The 26,072-nt window shown below is 35.3% G+C and overlaps 2 protein-coding genes across 4 annotated transcripts in view; one reads left to right on the forward strand and one right to left on the reverse strand.

Annotated features, from left to right (window-relative positions):
- LOC118277953 (major facilitator superfamily domain-containing protein 12) overlaps nucleotides 1–20,790 on the forward strand; it is an 81,248-nt gene extending 60,458 nt beyond the window's left edge. For 2 of the 3 annotated variants that reach the window (XM_050698738.1, XM_050698737.1), the window contains exons 3-11: nucleotides 11,757–11,923; nucleotides 13,203–13,286; nucleotides 14,476–14,698; nucleotides 15,072–15,183; nucleotides 15,972–16,201; nucleotides 16,718–16,904; nucleotides 17,201–17,312; nucleotides 17,972–18,122; nucleotides 20,367–20,790. In XM_050698738.1, coding sequence (XP_050554695.1) covers nucleotides 11,757–11,923; nucleotides 13,203–13,286; nucleotides 14,476–14,698; nucleotides 15,072–15,183; nucleotides 15,972–16,201; nucleotides 16,718–16,904; nucleotides 17,201–17,312; nucleotides 17,972–18,122; nucleotides 20,367–20,508 — 1,408 coding nt within the window. In that variant the 3' untranslated portion in view covers nucleotides 20,509–20,790. Of the gene's footprint in view, nucleotides 1–8,875; nucleotides 9,524–11,756; nucleotides 11,924–13,202; nucleotides 13,287–14,475; nucleotides 14,699–15,071; nucleotides 15,184–15,971; nucleotides 16,202–16,717; nucleotides 16,905–17,200; nucleotides 17,313–17,971; nucleotides 18,123–20,366 lie in introns of those variants that run through there. The other variant, XM_050698736.1, reaches the window with a different exon arrangement.
- LOC118277944 (uncharacterized) lies at nucleotides 20,790–24,043 on the reverse strand. Its single transcript, XM_035596979.2, has 2 exons — nucleotides 23,881–24,043; nucleotides 20,790–22,545 (listed from the first exon to the last, which is right to left on the reverse strand). Exon 2 carries the CDS (start codon nucleotides 22,536–22,538, stop codon nucleotides 20,790–20,792), a length of 1,749 nt encoding a protein of 582 aa, XP_035452872.2. The 5' UTR covers nucleotides 22,539–22,545; nucleotides 23,881–24,043.
- Between the last annotated feature and the right edge of the window lie 2,029 nt (nucleotides 24,044–26,072).

Consider the following 26,072-nt stretch of genomic DNA (forward strand, 5'->3'; position numbering starts at 1 on the left):
CTCTGATTACATACTGCTCAGCTCATGTTACATTACTGGACTTCTGCGAAACTCTTTGGCCAAAATCAGTAGCCTTAGTACGAGTTTGCTTAACGTTTAAAGTAATGGAGAACAAGCGAGAGCGCGTTCGACGCTCTGATTGGCCGGCCCGAATAAACCAACCAATCGGAGCGCCGAACGCGCTTACTTTTTTATTTTAAACGTAAAGTAAACTCATACTAAGTGTACAGGTGTGATATTAATTACTATTTTATTACATTTAAAATTGTCGCATGAATTAATATATGTATTACAAATATTATGTCTACGAGGGGGTCATTAGCCAGATCAGTGATTGGGAAGGGGTCACAAATCACATAATTAATTTAAAGAAATATAAGTATTATCTCTATCATTATCACGATTTAAGGTTGACTAATCAAATCATGTATGACTGCCTCGTTGGTCGAGTGGTCGCAAGTGCGACAAGAGGTCTCGGGTTCGATTCCCGTGTCGGGCAATGTATTACTGGGCTCTTTTCGGATTTTCGAAAATTTCTCAGTGTGTATTTGCATGTAGTCTCGAATTGTGTCCAGTATATAACAATAGGCCTATTACATGGAGTTATAGCACAAATGGTGAAGATTGAACACTGTATAGTGACATTACGAGCCGTAATGGGCACCTCTATCTACCCTTCAAAAGTTAAAAGGCGTGATGTATAGGTGTGATATGTATTACATTCAAAACTAAATTATTATTTATAAATTATATCGAAGTTTGTTGAAGTGTATTAATATAATTCAGGCTTGTCAGGCGTGTCTTTCATGATTAGTTAGGGTGCATTCACCCAAAACGTTTGCCTCTTCGCATTAATTAGCGAAACAGATAAGTTTTAATTTATTTTATTAGCAATTATCGATAGCCATAATTTTATTATTTATCTTGCGTAATTTATTTTAAAAATATTTTGTAAGTTGCTGCACGACTTAACATGGGGTCAATGTTCTTAGGATGCTAAGCGTGTGAGAACGTTTCAAGATTATTCTAAGTAAATATAATATTTATTATTCTATCGTTTTAATTAATCTAATCATTAATTTAATCAATTATTTAGCTAAGTTAAAAACGGGTATCGAAATTAGAGTTCACTAGTGGATAGGACTAAAGCAACCAGTGACATACATACATTTATGTATCTACATTTTTAAAATTTTTATTTCCAACTATTCAATAACATCATGGCGATATTGATTCTCATATTTATCGATGTTGTGTTATTACTACACAATAATAATTTAATTTTGTATCCAAATATAAAATAAAGCATAAAAGTAATTTCGTCTAACTATTAGCTAATACAAATCCAATAAAAGTTTTTAATATAGCATCGAAGGCAAATATAATCCCGAATATTTTTTAATAAAATGTAAGTAAGTAAGTACATAGTACATACTAACTATACGAAGGTAAGTATGTATAGTTATATACATAAAACAAACAAAACAAAAGTACATTTACTTATAAATGGATACGTTTATAAGTTTTGGCAATTGGACAACAATCTTATTGGGCGGGTTTTGAAGGCTTTCTTTAGAACCAGTTTAAAGTTTGCCGGCAGCTCGCTTTGACCTTTTCTGAACGACAGCCGTGTCACTGACTGCCTTTTAAAAAGTAAGTACCTGCTCCTTTTATAACCTTGGCTGCATTTTCCTGTTGGCACACTGAATGTTATCAGAAAATGCGAACAGCCCTTGCTCAAACGCTCTTACCATTACAATAGAAAATTAAAGCGGTTCACCTATTTAGAAAAGTGGAAACTGAACTTCTGTTCTACAGGTTTTGCTTTAAACAAGATCTACATAATTATTTTTACTAAGAAAGGTAAGTAATCTACGTATTTATAAAAATGGTTAATAGCTTTTTTTTGGACCCCAATTAGGAATATCTTCAGAAGAAGTCACGTGTGTTTTGTTTATAAGCGCTGCCAAAATTAAGGTGTTGTTATCTACTTTGCAAATGCAAATACTGCACAATCTATGTAGTCAATTATACATTTGTTACCTTCCTTTCCAATCCCTCATTTCCCAACAACCCTTAAATTCCTTATCCCCAAAAGGCTGGCAACGCACTTGTAACGCCTCTGGTGTTTTGGATGTCCATAGGCGGCGGAAATTGCTTACCATCAAGTGATCCGTTGGCTCGTTTACCGGCTTATATCATAAAATACGTAAGTATTTTAATTCAAAATATATGTTTCAATCTAAACTAGTTGTTACGTGCTAAGTAAGGAACTAATGATTACATTACTGTGTATCTACAATATGTAATACCATTTGTAATAATATCTAAACGAACCATATTGGTGTTCATGACACCTCATTCACTACCCATATTCACGTGACTACAATAAAATAGCAATAGACTCACTGCAAAATGGCGCCAATTATATGCTGTAATTTTATACAGCAACTATTAGGGTGCTTTTCTACTAGTGATGTGCTATATTGCTATGCTAAGAAGATGTAATAGCTAAGCTGTGAAACTATGTCACCGGTTTCACTGATACTAAGTTAGGCTTTGTAGTTGTGCGACGAAGATGTGCAACTCGAGTATGCGATGTATCGATAGTAGCAATCCATAAGTCATTCATATAAAAACCTAGCTTAGCTGAGTCCGTTTCCACCAGTGCTAAGTTATGTGTACCAATGAATATGATTGGTGGAATTCAAACGCATCCACAGCAAAAGCACCCTAAAAGCCTTTTGAGTTTTCCATAAATACCTTTAAGCGTATTTTACACCACGACATTCGAGACGGCTATAATAAATCGTAATTACTATTAGTTCCGCTATATCAATTAATGCTGGATTTAATTATCAGAGTGTCTAGTCAGATAGGACGGTGTGGGGTCATAAATCACATGCTGTAGTGAGTGTGCACCTAGGACATACCGCTGCGCAATCGATTGTGACCAGTCGTGATCAGACCGTTTTTAATCTACTTCAGCGCTGGAACAAAAGCCTCAAACTAACATGACTTTGCACTTTGATATCAGCCTTTATTGGTGCCTTGTTGGTTACGATTTAGGTATCTGACTATCTGTACAGTTTCCCTTTCTATGTCCGATTTTGTACCTAACTTTTTGGATGTTGTGATCTATTTGTCTCGTTAATGTAGCGTAAGTTGCTTCTTTTTTAACGGGGAAAATCACAAGCACCTGTGACTTATCCCGCCTTGAGTGAAGCGAGAAGAAAAGTCCGACTCTTACTGACTAAAAACCATCACGTTCCTACTCCTGCTTTTCGAGCCCCGGTAAACCCACAAGGTTGGGCGCAGTTCCGGATTAGAGTGTAAGTTGCTTAACACGAACGATTTTTTTCATTTCGGAAGACCCAAAATCGGTTCGTAGATTTTCTCTAAAAAATATAGGATACCGATTCTGAAATTTTTGTTTTATATTTTTTGTTTTGATTCGCTACATTATATTCGGAACAAAAGTTTGGAAACAAATCACACACAATATGTATAATGTATTGTACATTGTTTGCGGCGCCAAGCGCCAGATGGGGCCGTTATCACCAGGCCACAACCGGTTTGTCAACACTCCTTGATCTATCACCACGTACAATAAATTATATCTATATGATACAAGGAAATTACTACAAGTCTACCTGTCTCTTTTTGTGGGGTCGTTTACCATACTTGTTGTCTTGACTGGTTCGAAGAAATACGATAATATATTACCTCATTGATTGGCTCTGATAAAGTTTATGCATTAACATCAATATGACGTCACGACTTTAGTTTTATTTTTAAGTTTTTCCTTATTTACACTTTGTACTTCTTAAGACTACTTATGTCGAATAATAGTATCTATTAAGGGTGAACCTATTGCCATGCTAAAACGTATACCGACCAACACAGACAGAAGTCCAGCCTTCCTGATGTTAATGTAAATCAAAAACTGAAAATATTAATAATTATATTTTTAATACCAGATTAAGGAATGAAATCCGAAACTTCTTGTTCGGTAGATAGCACTAATGAGAAAATGTTCAAGCTAACATAAAGTTTAATATATGTAGGTATTATTATGCTATTTATTTTCGCATCACCATGCTAAATGTTCTTGTCAAACTGGTAGTGACTAGATAAGTTTTATTAATAACACACTTTTAAAGAAGTTAGACTGGTTGTCGTAATTTAGCTCTTAAGTCTATTTCTGGTAAGTTTTTTTTAAACGTTGCCCCACGCTAGGATTTTTTCCTGTGTCGTGGGTGCGTTTACAAACATACAAGTTTACATACACATCCCACCTAGACCCAAAATCCGAACAACAATTTGTGGATCACACAAAAAGTTTGCACCGTGTGGGAACCGAATCCGCACACAGCACACAGTTGTGCGGCAGCCAGTTACCCAATGCAACAACCGCACCAACCGTGCAGTCAAAATTGCATTAAACTATGAAGAAGCTGATTTAACAATTTTTCGTAACATTACGTAACATTGTCTACAAAAGCTGAAACTAACCATGAAAATGTTTAAGATGCTAGACTTAGACTGCGTCCAGCAGTGGACGCTTTCCGAGCTGATAATAATCATGATGAAGAGTAAAGACCGACTTTTTAATCTTAATTATTGACAGGAATGATTAAGGATAATTTTCTGTTTAAAATCCACAGGAAAATAATGTTAAGTTCACCTTATTTTTACCACATGAGCACGTAGATAATTACATCAGAATTTAATTATCACACGAGCGCGATGTAAATATTGCGTACGAATATTATTATATTTTATGCCAGACATGGGTATCGAAGCTTCCCACAACATTTTAATTAGCTTATTATAATCTCTATATATAAAAATCAATTGCTGTTCGTTAGAAAGTCTCGCTAAAACTTGGGAATAGATGGACCGATTTGGAAAATTTTGGCCTTAAATTGTTTGTGAAAGTCCAAGTAAGGTTTAGAAGGTAAGAAAAAAACCTCTCAGGGGTTTTGAATTTAAGGGTTGTTGGAGCATCGGAGATTGGGACCGAGGTTAATTGGGCCTCCAGGAACCTCACTTCTCCCGCCTTGGGTGAAGCGGGAGGGAGTGTCAGACTCTTACTGACTAAAAACCACCCCGTTCCTACTCCTGCTTCAAGCCGGAGCCCCGGTAACCTGTTACGTTATCCGCAGCTCCGGATCAAACCTAGTTTTCAGAACTACTAAAATATAAAGTTTAATTCTGCTTTAAACAAGCAAGTAGCGCCCTCTACTGTTAGGCAACATGATGTTCAGTAACTACTTACATTCTATTCGCCTGCATACAGCGCCGTCTCTATCAAAGAGTGATTCATTCATTATAGCGTAAAAAGTTAGAGCAGTTGAATGCAGATGGCGCTAGTGTAGTATTTGGGCTATATTTAGTGAGGCTTTTTAGAAGTATTGTTTTTTGTGTTTACTCTAGAATTTTAAACACCTAAGTAATATAAAATTATTAACAGTGTTATTGTTGAGTTCAGTTCCTAATTTAATTTGATGACGATGAAATTCATCCTTAATTATTTATTTTGCTTTTTATACAAAACAATTAACATATTCTTTCTGACTAACACAAAGGCTTAATAAAAAAAAACATTTTATATTTTCAAGTGTAGTCCAATATCCATCATCGTTGCGTAAGGCCCTACCATTAATAGTTAGCCCTGCAGTCTATTTCTGGCATCTAAACGATCGGATTCGAGAGCTTTGTATTAGAACAGATCGTGTATAAATCCTGATAGGCAGACGATGTCAAATGTATCAAGTTCAGTGACATATTAACTGACATCTTCCGGAGAGAGCTGATTGGCTCATCATCCTAGTTACTTTCGGAGCCGGGAGGGGCCCGAACTTAATGTAACTCATGCATTATTTTTGCAAAATTGACAGAGTATGCAAAAATAAGACGGGTCTGGACTTTTATGTGTTTTTATTCAGCAACGTATAATAAGACCAGACATACATAAAAAGGTGAGTATATTTAATTGTGATACAATAATTATAACGAGCGTATTCTTAGACCACGCACGTCTGCGAACTACCTAGCGGGTTGCCGGTGCTCCGACTAGACAGCAGGAGTAGGAGCGGGGTGTTTTATAGTCTGTAAGAGTCTGACACTCCCTCTCGCCTCACCGAAGTCATTGAATAATTTTCCCCCTTAAGTAGACCTCGTAAATACTTTTTCATTTGACCGTGTCACAAAATACAAAATCACACTAATAGATATTTTTGCTAGCTAGACCCATGAATCAGACCTGAGATCTCTGAAAGCCACTAAACCAATGAGCCAGACTTTCCCAAAAGTCCATTGAATAAGGAACCCGGCAATATGGCGCGACCGGCGACAGTGTTTGCGGTGGTGTGCACGACACTATAAACCACTGAGCTAGCGGTGTGGTTAGCCAGGCGTTCACATTATTACACGACACTACATTGCTGCCAAGTTCCTTACTGTTTACGAGCTCAAACATAATTTGCATTCACTACTAACATTTACTCAATGGCCTTTATCTATCTATTGCATTTTAGAACTAAGAATGTCTTGAATTGGCCACTCTGAAAGGATCTTCACTTTTTTTAGAGCTACGTATGTAGGTAAATACATGTCAGTACCTACGTAATGTCAACTATGAAAGAAGCCCATAAAGAGTCAAGAAAATTCCACCCTTACTAACGGGTCATTTGAAAGGTGTGGTGAGGTAGGAGCAATAGGGCAAGAGCCAGGGGAAGCGATATGTTTAATTGTTTTTTTATAACCCCATGGGTGAAAGTGGATTATAATTATTAACAAAGATACCTGATGGTGCAATTTCCAATCCCACAAAAATATAAGTATGGGAGAGCCACGTTTCGAACGAATCCGGCCAGTTCTATCGAAATGATACCACGACCTTACAGAAAATTGACGTAAAATAACGCTTGCGTTGTGTTCCGTTGTGTGAGTGAGGTTACCGGAGGCCCAATTACCCCCATCCCTATCTTCCCAATCCCCAATATCGCCACAAACCCTTAAATTCCTAACTCCCAAAAGGTCGGCACCGCACTTGTAATGCCTCTGACGTTTCGAGCGCCCATGGGCGGCGGCGATTGCTTACCATCAGGTGATCGATCTATCCGTTTACCGGGTTATAACATAAAAAAATTCAAGAATCAACGTTTAATACTTCAATGATATTATATATCTTCGATTTGCTCTCGCTCTCTGAACCAATAATATTTTTTTATAAAACGTCTCTTAGCGTATTTCCTATCAAATGACAAAAAAAATATTCCCATGAGATTTGGTTGCGTTAAGATTTTGTGTATGATATTCGATACCCTATGTTATGAATAAAGATAGACAGGTACATGTAGATTTTGATGATTAGTAAGTTTAGTTAATGAATTATTGTGCGTGCACGTAGATATACCAACTTGTGTGTTGTATTTTCAATTTTATTAGCGAGTGCATAAGTACCAATATTGCTAGACACAGTAAAACTAGTAACCGTAGGGTTCCTAGCTTATTAGGTATACTAGAAGGTAAATATTTAGATCATGATTAGATACTTACTTACTGCTGAAAAACAAATACAAAAACAGGCTGATCTGATGACTATTTAATTTATCTTCAAAACGGTCTTTAAGGACTTGTTTCACAAAGTCCGGATAACCGTTATGTATCAGATAACTTTGAATTAATAACGTTATTTGTATGCACTATCAGTGTAAGTTTATCGGGCATTTATATGAAGGTGGTGAAACAGGCGTTAAATATTTATAACAAACTATCAGAAAACCTGAAATTCAGCAATAACTCGACGTCATACTGCGGTCATTCAAAACAAGGAATTGGGTCTCACTCTCTTCAAGACGACTAACGAAGTCCACCTTGAACTAAATTATTAAGCAAACAAATTGCAGGCGCAATACCTCTACCTATACGATGCAGTTCTGCTAGCCCCAGTTTCAGTTCAACACCCTTATCACAGATCTATCTTCCTCTCGGTCAGTGTCACGTCTATTTTTATCAACACGTGTTAGTTAGGTACAACGCCAAAATTACTGCGCCAATCTTTCCGTCTTATACATAGGTAAGTACGTAGACGTACATACGAATTGATTTTGTACGGAAAATTACAATAAATATTGCTTAATAATTAAGAAATTTGTTATTTGTTTTTATTGATTTATTTGGTAACCCATTGTTTAACTAGCTCCCAGAATATCTTTATTAACAAAAAAATTGGTAGGTACTATTTTTCAAAAAATCTTGATATTTTGAAAATTAAAAAGTTACAAAGTCCGCTAGATGCTGAGTACATATTCTACGTTCATTATAATAATTGTCCAAATAAGTAGATCATACTATCTACTATCTTCAAATTAGAATATGTATCGATAGTGCGTATTAGTATAACATTAGGGTCAGTACACGCAGGTAGTGAGGCATGAACCGCGGATGGAAAGGAAACCTAATACCCACGGAAGCCACTGCCATGTCAAATCACCTACATACTTACTACACATGTAGATATTTCACCACGCACACGTAGGAGGACACCTTGTAATACCAATTTAACGATACACAGTACGCCCAACCCACGGACAATACGTCGGAAACACAATTTTTACAAAATATGTACACACTTCCTTTATCCATTATTTTAGCCATATAATATTTCTTTCAATACACTCACCGTGCATATTGCATTTTTCTCTGTATTGTCTAAGTACATTATAGGCTCGATATTCCCGTTATTGTTTAAGTAAATATTATTAGTAACTAGAGAGGCTGAGAAATTCTGCGTCAGAATAATAATTATAAAACAATGCCCTCGCAATTATTCAAGTTCAGTGCAAGTCGCTGTATAAAATGTGTGACAACAACTCTTTCACTTGACGGCTCTTTTTAATTAATTGGCAAAAATCGATCCCTTTAAAAGCCGCATATTATGCAATGACTCGTAATTGTTTGATAAAAATATTTTACAAATTACTGCAATTACTGGAATTTTTACGTAACTAATTAGTTATTGTAATCGTACCATTAGTTGATGTCCTGTAGCAGACAATCAAACGGCCAATAGAATGTGGTCAGTCATTGGTGATCCCTTGACAATTGAATATTGAGTATAAAGGACTAGTTGTCTTATACTTCTCCTCGGTATAGGGGCTAATTTGATGTCACACAAGTGGAGTGCTCCATTCATAGCACACGCGCACGCCCTCGCTCACAATACCATACAAATACTTTCAGCAAATAAATTAAAGTAAAGCATTAAACTAGTGTTTGTGTATACAGATGTGAAAGTGTGATATTTTAATAAACATTGTGTGTAAGGTGATTCGTCGCGGGTGACAATCGAGTGTTATAATTTTTTGACGATTTTTTTTTCGATTTGTATACGTAATTTACATATATAAATTGTTAAATAAAAAATGAGTGTTAAATATGGGGCCACGGATGTAGACAGGAAAACAGAAGAGACCGACAAAGAGGCGACCACCGAAGTCGAAATTAACTTGAGGTAATTTACTTGTTAGCATTCCTTATCACCGGTCGTTTATCTAATCCGTTCGAATTCAGTTCAGTGCAACTTATCCAATTAGTGACAAACTGAGTTAAAGCAAGTGAAGAAAATCCCACCCAAAACATAAATGTGAAAGGCTGCCAAGTTCGATAATATTGGAATGCTTCGCCTATAAAAGAAGTGAGATCTAAATAAGTACCAAGTTCCATACACAGACCTAGTTAAAAATGATTCAAGTTGGCAGTTTTCACACACTTTGTTATAAACCTACTAACGCAATGAGTCAAGTATATATTTTGACTATTAAAACTTGCCAAGTTATATCATTTTTAACTGAAGTCTGTGTATGGAACTTGGTACTTATTTAGATATCACTTCTTTTATAGGCGAAGCATTCCAATATTATCGAACTTGGCAGCCTTTCAATTTATGTTTTGGGTGGGATTTCATTTATTTTTGTAAGTTTATTTTCTTTTTTTCTTATTTTACTTTACTTTGACTAAATACAAACCTTCGTAACGAATTTTAGGTCGGTACGACCATTGGAAGATATAGATATTTTTTTGTTTTAGTTCCTTAGGGGTATGAATTTACACCTTCATTATTTTTAAAACCGACTGACACTTGGCCATTTTCAGATTTTTTCCTTTACCTTGACCTAAAGACCTACCTCGCCCGCATGCCAAATTTCAAGTCAATACGACCATTGGAAGTGGTCTGTCAGTCAGTGAGTGTATAGTAAAAATAGCGTATTTTTCTGACGTCAATATCTCAAGACCTACAATAGGTACATTCTATGAAATTTTGTATTTTAGATAAGTAAGTAGATCTCAATAGATACTAGAAATTTCATATGCGTAGATAAAATAGATTTTGAGTTATAGGTGGGTCGAACTTGGCCCGAAATGGTTCGTGTAATATAACCCACGGCCGGTGTGTCGGTTTTTTGCTCGAACTTGGCGGACACACTGCCGTGTGTCTAGATTGCTCGGTTCCCATAGTGTTCAGCAGAACACCTCTAACAACATATTTCCCCTTGACGAAGAATATCATTCAGAATCCTTTCTTAGTCAATTTAACTAAATTACTGTCGAGTTTCGTTCGATGAAGTCGGATAACAATAGCTTTAAAATTTAAGCGATTAACTGCATCGATGCAAACATGGTTTTTGTAGTTCATAATAATTGATTCTTGTATGAGGTTAGGCTCGCGTTTATTGAGCACAGTTGTTGCAGTAATGCTTCGTACCTACGGCGCTACATCTAAACCACTTTTTATAATATTGACGTTGACTATTCTAGACTATGTGTGTTAGATTGTAGGTAGTTCAAGTACCTATGTGTACACTAAGCCTCATCGTGCTCTCAATGGTACCTACAACACAGATGTAGCGACTATACAGTGCTATTGTGTATTTTCTCTTCGCACACAATCGTTGCGAACATAACAAACGCGAACCACGTTTTTAGTAAACTCAGGTTATGTTTATGTAGCGATGGTATTACTTTGATGTGTATCTTTAGCTCCTATAAACTAAGTCTGTTTTTTTCCAGCCTCCCTTTTTTGAGGGAGGAAAATCATCCAATGACTTCTCCTGGTTTGGTGAGGCGAGAGGACAGTTGTCAGACTCTTACTGACTAAAAACCACCCCGTTCCTACTTCTGCTTTAAGCTGGAGCTCCGGTTACCGGATTCGGACCTCCGGATTTCAGCATTTCTTGGAATTGAAAATGATCTTAGGGTTTTGACTTATTCTGTTTTTAAATACTTGCAGGTACCTATGTTAGGGTCTTTGCAGGAGTTATCACCCGACGTTCGAAAATGTAGCTATTTTAGAGATTCATTTTTATTTAAGTATACTAGTTTCACCGGTGGCTTCACCCGCGTTCCCGTGAGATAAAAAGTGCCTATCATATTATTCCAGACTGTTAAATTAAATTTCATCTCGATCCCATCAGGCATTTTAACGTGAAGAGTAACAAACATACAAACTTTCAGCATTCATTATACTAATAGGATATAGATTTTGTATATGGTCTAACTATCCACCTATGAGTGGACAGTTAGTCCATAGGGTTTATTTGTGGTGCTGTATTCTTTTACTTTTGCTTTCGAAAACAGGATTACTATTGTAACTTGTACCTCTATTGTTTTACGCCTCAAGGTTTGCGTAAACACATTTTTATGACTAATTTTTCTTTCCTACTAATTTATAATTCTTGTTGTTACAGTGGGCCCTTCAAAAGAAAATGGTGGCGGCTCAGTCAACACGTGCTGTTTGGTCTTGGTCATGTGTACAACGACCTTTGTGCAGCCATGTGGTTCTCCTACATGATGCTGTTCTTCCAAGCAGTTCTGGAGATGAGAGCTGCAGTTGCTGGTGCTATGCTACTTCTAGGTAAATTATTGGAGACCATTACTAAGTTAGGTACCTAAGAAAAGCGAAAGTTTATCAACAAAGAAAGAAACAATGGACAACGTGAATTTACTCCTAATATCCGTTCAAATAGATGCGTTGTCTGTTTCATTGAGAGAATCACAGGAAACTTCATCCAAATCCTGGGTGACAAATTATTAACGATATTGGGATTAAATTCTGGGATTTACAGATCAGCTCCTTACTCACTAAATCCTTCCTAACTCTTTAGGTGACTTTGACAGCTTTATTCAGCGTGTGGTGATAATTAATATAATTGCCTTTTATCACACGAGGGTCATAAGAGTAAAGGGCATATAAAGTTAGACCTGAAGTCTTGTTACGGAGACCTATATTAGCAGTAGCACCTGTACCCTTAGTACGAGTTTGCTTTACGTTGAACGAAAACGAAACGAGAGTGCGTTCGGCGATGACGGCTGAACACATATTCTTTTCTTAATTTTAATAATAATACGTTATAATGAAATCAGTTACGCACCGTGAAATTTTACAAATTAATTTCAAATTGCAACATCTTTTTAGTTTTTCCATGCTTTGTTCGGAAATAATGTCAAGTATGTATGAATAAATGAAGCGCTTTGTTTATACATAATTATTTAAATTTGGAACCGTGGATAAAATTGTAAGTTTCTATATACATATAAATTGTTTGAACTTTACTTAAAATAAACGTTAAGGTTATAAATGTTTGGCGAAGATTTACAAATGTCAAAGGATAAAACGTAGTCCATATGACTCTTCAGACTTCTAATCATCTCTAGACATAATAAATACCATAATTACGATTAACATGCTCCTTAGCAACTCATTAGGAAGGCTACTTAAAAACTGTTATTTCAATAATACAAACAGACACTCCAATTTTAATTTAATAAGAGTATGCACTGTTAATCGCCTATTAATATTACTAGCATTAAAGCGAGTTATGGTAAGTCTTAACCCCTTAAGAATTTTCAAATCAGAAAACATTGAATACAACATTATCTATAGTAAGAATTTCTTCAGCTGTACTATTTATGAGCTATTTACTAGACTGACATAACGACATTCTTGACATACCAACCATTTAATGATCGACTTAAACAATAGAAGAAAAAATTAATAAATTAATTACAAAGGTTCATTTTTATTGTTAAGAATTTTCTTTTTTCTATACTATAACTTATTTCATTGTCTCTTATTTATGTAAAATATGTACGTTGTTTATTTATTGACGTATGTTTTTATTTCTACATTCCAGGTCAAGTCATAGATGCACTGGCGACTCCAGTCGTTGGCGTGTTAGCTGATAAATTTGGAAGCTTGAAATCCTGGCATTTAACTGGTTTGTACCTGTTACCTGATTACTAAATTACACTGGTAATCTTGATTTTAGAGTTTTATAAAACTGTAGGTACATGACTATGACAACTTGTTCATCAGGTCAATTCAAAGGCGTGCATCAAGTACAATTTAGATATTTATAAAACTACGTTTAAAAAAACGGCCGAATTGAGAACCACCTTTTGAGAAGTCAGTTAAAAATGTCGGCATTTTTGCTAGTTCGCATGATACGAACTTTGCAGTAACCATTTCATAAGAAATTGAAATATCATTACAATTATCTCCTTTGGTGCCTTATGCCATTAGTTTCGAAGATTCGACATATTTTGTTTCATTCGTTTTTGAATTTATGACAATGGCACGGACCAAGAGTCCGTGGAGAACTAATATAAATAGAATTTTAAAAAATACCATTCACGTTTTGTAATGTTATCTATGTGCAATAGTTACAAAGCTAATCGCTGACTCACTGACTGACGGATTATCGATTTTCTACTAATATTTTATACTTCTATCTCCCTCATAGTTGATAATAGACTTTCAAAACATCTTTTGTGCGCATTGTCACCTGGTGGGCAGACGTGAGTCTGTTTAGCAAACACGAATCATAGGATTTTAGGTGCAACGTCAAAATCACATGAATGTTCACATTGTTCTTTGTGTAACAACTTTGTATGGAAATGAGTTCTATTCGTAGCGTACCATAAAATATAGGATGACAATTGTTCGACATCCATACAATGCGTATCTGACTTGATCAAAATGTTGTATGTTTTTTGATAAGTGCTCGTCATTGTCATTGTCAAAGAGCAAAGTCTTTATTAGATTTTTCTCTAACAGCTGAAAATGTGTCGTCACTTTTGAAAGTCAAAGAGTTAAGTAACATGAAAATATCTGTTGCTCGATCGGACACTAAGTGAAGCTGTTTGCTCATTCCAAAGTGTAATTTGTTTGATAGTTATGCTTAGCAACCTCAAACCTACAGACTAGTGAATTGAATTGAATGACCTACCTGTCCTCTACGTATAGCAAGCCTTTTGTAAAAGTACTAATATTATTTATAGTACCTTATTATAGTAAATTATAGTCCATAGTCCTGCAGCAGCAGTGAACTGACATCAGTTGTTTGACTCTGTATAGAGGTGAGTATTGTAGTTACTCATACGCATACTGTTCTCATACTATTTCAGGTTCTGCCTTAGTAACGTGTACATTTCCCCTACTCTTCGTACGATGTTGGGGCTGCTGGTTGACGGAGGATCCCGACTACCTGGACTGGTGGATGCCGGTCTACTACGGCGTGCTTATCGTGGTCTTCCAAATAGGATGGGCTGTTGTACAGATATCCCATCTCGCGATGATACCAGCTATTTCAGACAACCTTCAAGTGCGCGCTGATTTAACTTCCATCAGGTATGTGACATAATTATTTAAAACCTCTTACGAATAGAAACTGGACCCCGGGTACTAAGTATGTCCTAAAAGGTTAGGTAACATTAATTTTCGGATACAACTACGATCCCATATCCTAGTCCTAGTGTGCTTCTTCGCTACTGGGGTTGGGACACGCCGAACTTTAGTGTTGCGGTGTTTTCGTGGTTGTAGGTATGTATCTACTGTAGATCGTGGCTTATAGGAGTTGCAATGGTTTGAGGAGGTTGTCCTATACTCAGAATAGGGGACTTGATATAGAAAAAAAAAGCAATAGAATACTTTATACTTAAGAACTGATAAGTATTAACATTTTAAATTCTTCTATTTAACACGCATATACGTTTCGTTTCAGATATATGGCTTCAGTGACCTCAAGTTTGGCTGTGTACCTAATAACATGGGTTGTGCTGAGGGCAAGCAACTACAGCACTTTTATTGGACCAATGGATGACTATAAATTCAGGGTAAGTCCTAATAGATAGGTACATAACTACTTACTTGTCTATTTTGAACAGCCAGGCTATTCTGTAACTTTAAATTCGAAAGATAGAAATGCACTCAATCGCGGTCCGCTATGTAATTGCTTTTGAGAATAATCTCGACCAATGATGGGTGAGAATGCAATCGATCTCACTTCGAAAGTTTGAATTGATAGTTACAGAATAGCCTAACTACTAGGCTATTCGTAGTTTCGAAAACTTAAAAAAATTAATCACCCCAAAAAACCCATGGTTTTAATCCCATTGTTGGCACCCTACACATTCCGTTGCTATTGGTTAAAAGCACATATATGGTCTAAGGCACAAGAAAATATCTATATTCTTATAAATGATACCAACTTTTAATTACATACTCTCACCTTAATGACAGACATTAGCTTGATGTAATCACCTAATCATTATCTACTTATGATGGCAGTTATCATGCAAGTGCAATAGCCACTTTAAATTAAGTTAAATGACTACTTAATGTGATCATAGCATAAAATCACGCTGTGAAACCTATTAATTAGATATTATTCCCCTAAGATTTAAGAAAGATATTCTGTACTTATACATATTTATAGTTAGGTACCTACCTACGACTGTCTACTCAAATATATAGGTAGATACATAGGTAGGTATTCAATTATTTTAATCCCCGCCTTCCTGTCTCTAAATTATGAAGAGCATCAGCATAAAGTGTCTAGGATATTTTATTAGGGCAAATAAATAAATACCTAACTAATTACTTGATTCTCTATCTTTTTCAGGGCGTGTCTCTCATCATTTCTGGTATCGGAATAGTCTCATTTCTTCTGTTCCAAATATTCTTTAAATTAAAACCAAAGAAGGAGGAGAAGGCAAATGGCCACACCGTGAACAATGGCCACAATGGAACAACGCCTTCAGTGCAGAATGAAGAGACTGGTACTCTGGAGGTTGCCAAGTCGAAAATTATGTACTTCCTTCGCATGCCGCTTTTGTATCAAACTAGTTTATTGTAAGTAGATCCACCAACAAATGATTTCTTACTTTATTGTGTATAATTCAGACATACTTTTGCACAGTTGGTGCAGTGGCTGGGCAACTGTCTGCCGAGTACCGTGTATCGGGTTCGATTCCCGTACGGACAACTCTTTGTGTTTTCCAAATTGTTGTTTTGGTCTGGGGGTCATGATCAAATCCTAGGGACGGGCAACGTTTTTTTTTTATAAATATATAAAAATAAGAAACAAATTAAGTTGAAAATTTAACATAGAAGTGTATTATTGTACGAAAGAATGGAGAGGCTAGGTCTATGTAGATTCTTGTGTCAACAAGAAGTTTCCACTTATTTATAGGTAACGATCAACTTGCGATAAAATGACGCTTGTTTAATTTATACCAACAGAATACCTACACGTAATAAGTAGGTACTAATGCTGTCTTAGTCCATGATCAAAAACTGCTAGCCCTCATAGGGCTAGTCACAATTTTTAGAGATAGACTCAAGATTAAATGACTTTCCTTGTTTCAGATACGTATTCTCCCGGTTATACTGGGCGCTAAGTCTAGTCTATGTACCGCTGTTTCTGGAAGAACGCCTGGTGTTCAACCCTAGCGCCGGGTCAGAACTGGTGGCCAGTGTACCTCTAGTCCTATACATATCCTCATTCTTCTTTTCATTACTCTTGAAGAGTAAGATTAACCGATTTGGAAATCAGGTGACAATTGTATTTTTTGTTGTAATGTCTCGCTATTTAATCCCAGAAGAGGTAGGCAGAATATTGTAACATGCACTTTTAACAGTTTTGTTATGAGTTCCATGTCAAAGGTCGTGAGCCTATTACCATACATGCCGGAGTCAGTTGCAGACTCCATTTTATTAGGTGCTGAGAATTTTCGAAAAATCAAAAGGCCATAAAAAAAACTATAGGTACCTCAATTATCGAACTAAAGAGTACTTGATTAACGAAGCAGTCTTGCTTATTTACTGAACGCTAATACATTTCTTCCACAGGTGGCGTATTTAGTAGGGAGCTTGCTAAGCCTATTAAGTTGTCTATGGATAGCATTAGCCATAGATCCACACGCTAGTATAGTACAAATATACATGGTCGCTACTTTAATTGGTAAGTGTTGAACATTATCCTTTCGATCCTTAAGCATATCATTCATCAATCAACAGCCCGCTAAAGCTATCTTATAAAATCGAGGGTTTGCCATATCTCCACGCTTGCCAATGCCAAACGAGTTGAAAATCTCAGTTGAAGACCTCCTACCTACTCGCTACTCATAACACTAGTCCTTTTTTATGGTATAAGCCGGCAAACGAGCAGACTGATCACCTGATGGTAAGCAATGGCCGCCGCCCATGGACACTTGAAAGACCAGAGGCGTTACAAGTGCGTTGCTGGCCTTTTGGGGCTAGGAATTTAAGGGTTGTTGGGGAATCGGGGATTGGGAAGGAGGCTAATTGGACAGTAACCTCACTCACACAACGAAACACAACGCAAACGTTGTTTCACGTCGGTTTTCAGTGAGGCTGTGGTATCACTCCAGTCGAGCCGGCCCATTCGTGCCGAAGAATGGCTCTCCCGCACTTAAAATAGTACTATACTCCTTTATAAAAGGAGGTTGAACTTTAAACCAGGTACAATACACTTACGTACTGCGACCCTTTCGAAAAATCGAAAATGTTCCTTATAGGGCTGACCGACCGTAGAATCTAATTCAGAGATCCCTACATCCCCAAAATAGTAACTATCACAACTTGATGAAATGTTTGCAGGTGCTGGCAGTTCAATAACCCTAGTATCCAGTCTGTGTGTGACTGCTGACCTGATCGGCCCCCACTCCCACCAGGGAGCCGCCATTTATTCCATTGTCACTTTTGCTGACAAACTCGTGACGGGAATCGCTGTAGTCGCCATTGAAAATTTGTAAGTAGCTACATATAATTATAGACTTTAAAACAAAAACGTGGCCTACACTATATTTACTAATGTTCCGTGAGTGCGTTTACGAACGAACATCAACCCAGATTATTAATTAGTAGATCATATAAAAGTAAAAAAAATATATAAAGGTTATATAGTTGCTATTCGTAAATATATAAATCAAATACCTTGCTTTATTCTCACATTTATTAAGGTTTCTTAATAAACTGTAGTGTTCACTAGTTTCTTAGTGTTCATAATCAGAATCACATAGGTAATACACATAATCAGAATCACATAGGTAATTTACATAATAACAATACTTGATTAGGCATTACATAGGTACTCCAGAAATAAGATAGATAAAGTATACTTATATCTTTTATGATAAAATGTTATTACATACATATACATTCTACGATTGAATATTAAAAACACAGATATCTTTAGGTAAAGTTTTACCCTTTAGAACTTACAATATATAAAAACTCCTTATAAAGGAATGTCACAGGATTCTTAGAAAACTAGAGACTGCTTTTTATTACAATGTAACCTGCAAATAGGTACAGACTATCATCATCTCCCTCCTTGAATCTGTATTTTTTAAAGGGTAACTTGTAATTCACGTATTCCTCTCGGGAGGAGATAATCCAACTATTTCTTGCAAAATTAACCCGATGGTCTTGGTTCGAAAGTGGCTACTTTCTGAGATATTCAAAATTTTTGTTTTGGCAAAAATACGTCGAATTACAAGTAACCCTGTAGTTCAATATTTTTTTATAACTGTATTAATCAATCAAAGAAATTTCAATACCGTAGAAGATTAATGTAGACATTTTTACCTAGATTATTATAAAATTAAATTAATAATTCAATCTAAAAAAAAAATTATATTATACTATACTTAAGCCATAATTATCTTAGGACTCAGTCAAAAATAAATCACATTAATATTAGGTACTAAATACTAGGTACCATTTTAATACCTTGTATTTCTCACTAATTACATAGTTGTAAATTACGTGAGCAATTATGGCCAATTTCTATGTGAAATTTGGCCATACATATCCCTTTTATACATCATTATAATATGTATATTATCACTATGAGATTTTAACACTTTTAAATGTTAAGTATAATTAACTTAAATGAGTGATTCCCATCATATGAGTCAATGACACTTTTTAACAGAAATAATAATTTATTTGTTTAACATCTATATGACTAGATGGTATATATTTAATAACATTAAAAACTAAAGTCCCTAATTAGAGGGTGTCCTGTAATGAATGGATGATCTCAAAAAACTCATGCACCATTATAAGCTCTATTTATAGGAGCGTTTAATACATAATTTGGTTTTCAAATATACAGTAGAAGCTCCTTATTCGCGCTTCCTTCATTCGCGGTTTCACTATTCGCGGATTGAAAAATTGCGACCCAATTCCCATATTCGCGGTCTAAAATTTCTTTATTCGCGGATCAAATCGAAATATCGGTGCGTAACCTACAAAAATACATTCGCTATCCTTTGTCAACGCGTCAGTAGAAGGATAAAAAAATAAAATAGACCTTATTACAGCTACGTCTAGATTGTGACTTCTGCCTAGTGTGACCTAAACCTGATGATAATAATATTATCATCAGGCAATCTGTATGATCAGAAAGTTCAATTAAAAAATATTTTTTATCTACTATTTGCTTCTTAATTTCGTCATCTAGGAACGTATCCCCTATAACCCCATACAAATTACCATTCCATATTCACGGTTTCTGTATTCGCGGCATATTTACGGAACGCATACCCCGCGAATAAGGAGCTTCTACTGTAATGTAAAATAGGTACAGATATAGGGTGGTGGTGGCTGGGCAACCGGCTGCCGCGCAACGTGTAACGGGTTCGATTTCCGCACAGAGCAACTCCTATGTAATCCACAAATTATTGTTTCGGGTATAGTGTTATGTGTATTATGTGAACTTGTATGCTTGTAAACACACCCACGACACCAGAGAAAATCCTAGTGTGGGGCAACATTTTCTTTTAATTAGCATGTTCTAAAACTGTTCCCCCGTAATGGTTTCTTTTTAACATGCATGGAGTTGTAAACTTCGACATAAAATAATACATTAGTATTTTTTACTTTAACCTTTTCAAGATTATCCATTGATTACTGATCTATATTTTAAGATTCTAGTTTAATAGGAGTGCTCGTTTGATTTTAATAACAATATTGTTTTCTGTTTCAGCAAATGCGACAATACATTAAATTGCCCGCAGTACTACAGGGCAGTCCTAACATACGCGTGTGGTGGAAGTGCAGTCCTCGGCATGCTATCTTTATCATTCGTGAAATTTACGCCCGGACACAAAAACGAAACGGAATTATAAAATACTTGCTTATTAGTTATTCTATTTATTGACCAATGATTCAAATTGTGTACATATGATTAAATCTTTTAAATTAAACGACATTAAGATATGTATTCCAGTCATAGTTATGGGAATCTCAATGGTAAAAAAAAATTAGGGGCCGACAGTGGCCGTCCGCCGCTGTTGGGCAATTTACTGTTTTATTCGCAGTATTCACTATCTATTATTTATTTATGGATCACATGATTATGATACAATCATGTAGTTAAGTGGGTTTTTCTAATAAACCAGAAAATAAATTATGTTGGTTTTATTGGATTTAATTGAAACACTTCCAGAAATGGATCATAATTGTACTTAAATGGGAAAGGATGGACCTCAAAGTTGACCACAACCTTAAGATGTGGCCTCTTTCTTGTTTGTCTCGCTTTATTAAACAACTGAATCTGTTTTTTTAAAGATGTCTGAGCAAATAGTGCTTCTATAAAAATACTGTTTAAGTTAGTACATGATCTTACTAAGTTGTCTGGATCTGCAATTTTATTATGATCCCATTGTTTTAGATCGGCTAAATTAATATTTTCTAAAGTTTTACACTCACTGAGCGAATCAAATATGATTTTGAAATCCATTCCCTTATCTACTATACGTAAATTTTTTAAGGATTTACTAGATTTGATAGCTCGACAAATGGCATGATAGTACCCACGTGATGCAAGATTAGGGCACTCCACAGACAAAGTAACTAAATTATAGAAATTCTGGAACAATATTGAAAAGAATTCAGAATGATAATTTACAGCTCCACCGGATATACTAAAAAATGTTATTTTCTGAAAATAATCAGCATATGTTGGCAACAGTATGACAGATAATGTTTGAAATTTAAAAGCTATACTGAGTTGGGTCTTAGATTTCTGTAGCAACACATGATCATAATCTAGCACTACAGTGGGCACTAACGTTTTCCTTCTCTTGCCCTCCTTTGCAGAAGATTCTCCCATATCAATAAGACATGGGGTTGGCTCCGTAAAGATCCAGTCATAATCGGGTGGACAAATTGCTTGACTTGGTTCCTTATAATAAAAAGGGAAATACGGCTTGACTCGTTTATACAATCTATTAAAAAATATATCATCAAACTGTGTTGTTTCTCTTTTCCACATCATTAAGGCAACATTTCCTACAAGATTTCTGGTATGATCTGTAACTGATTCTACTTTCACATTAAAATGTTTTGTGAAAAATGCACATAATTTTGGTGAAGCACAAACTGTCACATCATGAATATGCACAGTAGATATCACAAAAAATTCATAGTCTTTCAAATCTAGAGCTGCAATAATAGGGAAATTTCTGAGAAAGTCATATGTTCTTTTAGCTCTCCAATCTACCAAGAAAAGTGACAAATGATTGAAGCTTGGTGCAACACAGGGTGTAAATCTGTCTACAAGTGCTGTGTTCATATGATCAAACTCAACAGCACTTAGTTTTAATGTATCTAACTTTGCTTTCTCCAACATATAAACCACTGTCCTAGATAATAGTAAATTAGTCAAAGATCCTACAAAATGAATATTTTCAAATTGATTGAACAATTGCTGGTACTCCATAAAAGACTTTTCATCAATCTTAATAATAGGAGATCGTCCGAACACAAAGTTAACAGCGATATTCTTCAAACTGGGACACACTTTGACTATTTCTTCTAAGTCAGGAATATTTAGATTTGTGTATGAAATATCTAATGTCTTTAGGCGTTTTAATCTTTTAAATGCTGGTAAAACCAGTTTCACTGACTTTAAGTCAGGGACTCCTTGCATGTTGAGCTCCAACAGATTAGCTGAAATTGATTTGAAGATGTTTGTCTTCAGTGTATTCACGGTAGCCATTTTATTCATGGACATGGTGCATTTTGTAATCCCACAGTTAGGGAGTAAATATCTAAAATACTGGCTAGTGTTATACAAGTTCTGCTGATCCGGGAGATCCAGCATCTTGACAATCATGATCAGTACTTCTTCAGGAACATCTGTTATGTGCGCCATGGTAGTGCTGAAATTAAAATTAATAAAAATTAGACACAAATTGTACTCAAATAGTAAGAGTTTTTTAGAGACAAACTGTTAAAGAAAGGGTGACATAATACTTAACTGTATCTATGTTTTACTTCAAGCAAAGGCGATTAGAGAAAATTAAGTAAATTAATAAAAGTAGTCAAACAAATAGCAGTAAAAACAAGTTGCAGTGATAGTAGACAGGCTACAAAGCCCATGACCTGAGGTGCCTCACCTAAAGGTGTACAATAAACTTGAGACAAAAAAATATAAGTTTATAATCATTAGATATTTAAATAAAAATATTTTTTATGGGAATTCAGATTGAGCACTCCCTTGGGCGACCCGCCTTTAACTATGGCCTATAGTACAAGTTTACAAACATTAAATTTTTTTCTTCAAAATATCTAGACACACGGCAGTGTGTCCGCCAAGTTCGAGCAAAAAAACCGACACACCGGCCGTGGGTTATATTACACGAACCATTTCGGGCCAAGTTCGACCCACCTATAACTCAAAATCTATTTTATCACGCAATGAAATTTCTAGTATCTGTCGAAATACTTATCTAAAATACAAAATTTCATTAATGTACCTATTTAGGTCTTGAATATTGACGTCAGAAAATCGCTAATATACACTCACTGACTGACTCACTCACTCATCAAAAACCTAGACCACTTCCAATGGTCGTATTGACTTGAAATTTGGCATGGAGGTAGGTATTTAGGTCAAGGTAAAGGAAAAAATCTGAAAATGGCCAAGTGTGAGTCGGTTTTAAAAATAATGAAGGTTAAATTCATACCCCTAAGGAACTAAAACAAAAAAATTATCTATATCTTCCAATGGTCGCGACCTAAAATTCGTTACGAAATTTAGTCAAAGTAAATAAGAAATTAAGAAAATAAACCTTACAAATTTAAATGAAATCCCACCCAAAACATAAATGTGAAACAAGTTCGATAATATTGGAAGCCTATAAAAGAAGTGAGATCTAAATAAGTACCAAGTTCCATACACAGACCTCAGTTAAAAATGATATAACAAGTTTTAATAGAAAATTATATACTTCGACTCATTGCGTTTAGTAGGTTTATAACAAAGTGAAAACTTGCCAACTTGTTATATCATTTTTAACTGATGTATGGAACTTGGTACTTATTTAGATCTCACTTCTTTTATAGGCGAAGCATCCAATATTATCGAACTTACCTTTCACATTTATGTTTTGGGTGGGATAATTTTCACCTGTTATCATGTCAGATCGAAGTAGAGGTCGATCTCAGAAGGGGTCTACAAATACATAATAAATAAACATTAAGTGAAAACTTACCGATTAATTTAATCAGTGAAACACTTAGTGAACAGCTTTAACCGTTATAAGTTCTATAAAATATTAGCGACTATTTAGAAAATAATTATTACCATATTTCACATATAGGCGATATTTTCGAATACGATACGATATTATTAATATTGACTGACATTTCATTGTTTGACACAAGATGGACATACAGTACAATCGATTCGAAGTGACAGTGACAGATATCAAAATGTTTGCATGCTAGTCTTTTGAGACAACAATTAGAATTACTTACTAAAGAAGAAAGATCACAAATAATCACAATCCATACAAAAATACCCAACGTCCTATAACAAAGTGACATATCTCAAAAAAAAGATAAAAATGTATAAAAAATACGATATACTTCCTAACTTAACATTTTACACCATCAATATGAAAAAACTACTATGAAGTCCCACGGCCATAAAGTCAGGTCTCCGATTTTCAGGATCCAGGAGTAATAAAATTAAAATCTCAAAAATATATATATTTTTTTAAATAAGCTAGTTAAGTTTGGTAATAACTTTTTTACATACATTATAATGAAATGTGTATTCTGACGATATGGAGAATATTGAAATACCTATCCGATTAATGTATCTGCAAAGTATCAAAGGCTGCTGTAAGTACCAACTAAAACCACCCCAATCTATCCTATAAATATTCAATGTAAACAATTCTTATTTTGGACCTATTTCTTCAAATTATTTCCGTATTTCTTCAAAAATACGGCCGTCCAAGCGACCTGTATCCTAGTCATAATTATTATAACGAGCCAACCACTCCACCTACGTTACAGTTTGGTCGTGTTCGGGCTGACGGGCCGGACCTATTTGGAACGTGTTTGAAGGTACTATACGGCTTGGTGTTGTCTGTCAGTCAGTTAATCGGTCATTCAGTAATGCACGCTACACACCTAATCATTTGAATGCGCAGTTTTAACTGCAAAGTCCACCTGCACGGTTAAATCGTAAGGTGTGTACTGTGTAGAACAAACAGTTTCAATTGATGGTGTGTAGGTTGAATGGAGCTACGATTTAACTATACAGTTTGACTATTGTGTAGCCTGTATAACGGTGGTATAACGGAAGAGTTTTACAGCTAGGCTGTAAAACTCTTCATAGTCATAGACTAAAAAAAATAGTACTTGACCTTTTTTTCAACGTCCTTGCCTAAAGACAATACTTAAGTGATATTAGTAAAATCAGTCCTGCTATCGAGAATTTAATTTTTTGTTTACGAAAGCGGAAGTCGTTTATATGCAGTTGGCAGTACTGTCTGAGCGAATAGTGTTGTAGCACTTAATAATTTAATATGCTTTGTGATAGCAATCGAGACTTGATTAATTAACATTGTACTCGATTTTGTTTTACGTAATAATGCTTTATTGTACACTTTAAAGTAGCCTAGGTTCCATTAATTTTAAGGAATATGCGTACAATGGGTCTTATCACACAATGGTGATTTATTCCAGATAACTTTTGGATGGAATATTTTATAAAAATAAACAGAAAAGTGGTAGTTTACTTAGTACACCAAAAATAAAATTAAAATGAAATAATAATTTGTTGTGTGAGGTTCTACTAAGTCCATACGATAAGACGCCCGTATCACATGAATGAGGGTGCAGGTTCGAAACCTACTAAACGGCAAAGTACTACAATGTGACTTTTTCCAAGTTATATGTACTTTCTAAGATTATTTAGACACCACTAATTAACGATGAAGGAAAACTTCGTGGGGAAATCTGTTCTTATAATTCCTGATTATAAGTTTGAAATCGCTAACCTGCATTGACCAAGCGTGGTGCTTAATGTTTAAACCTTCTTCGTGCGAAAAAAGCGTTTGGTCAACAGTGGCCACTAATAGGCTGTTGATGTGACATGAAACCTCAATAATTTACTTATAAAGTTATAATACATAAATATAGCGTTTCACTTTATATTTCTAAGGTTTATCACATCTTTTTCATTTGAATGTTAATGTCTTTATTCTTCAAATCGATTCTTTTTACTTTTTCGAACAAGCACTGTGTAAAATAAGTAGGTATTGAATAATTATTAAATAATTATCGTGTTAAAAACTGATAAAAACTGTTTAGTTGTGCATTAAAAAATATCGATTTAAATTCACCGTGTAATTTTTTTTTCATTACGTGACATCCCTACAAACATTATTTC

This window comes from Spodoptera frugiperda, chromosome 15 (genome assembly GCF_023101765.2).
Source record: "Spodoptera frugiperda isolate SF20-4 chromosome 15, AGI-APGP_CSIRO_Sfru_2.0, whole genome shotgun sequence".
NCBI lineage: Eukaryota > Metazoa > Arthropoda > Insecta > Lepidoptera > Noctuidae > Spodoptera > Spodoptera frugiperda.

What these genes read in the sequence shown, in the direction of transcription:
- LOC118277944 (XM_035596979.2), bottom strand. Translation starts at nt 22,538, where the DNA reads ATGGCGCACATAACAGATGTTCCTGAAGAAGTACTGATCATGATTGTC.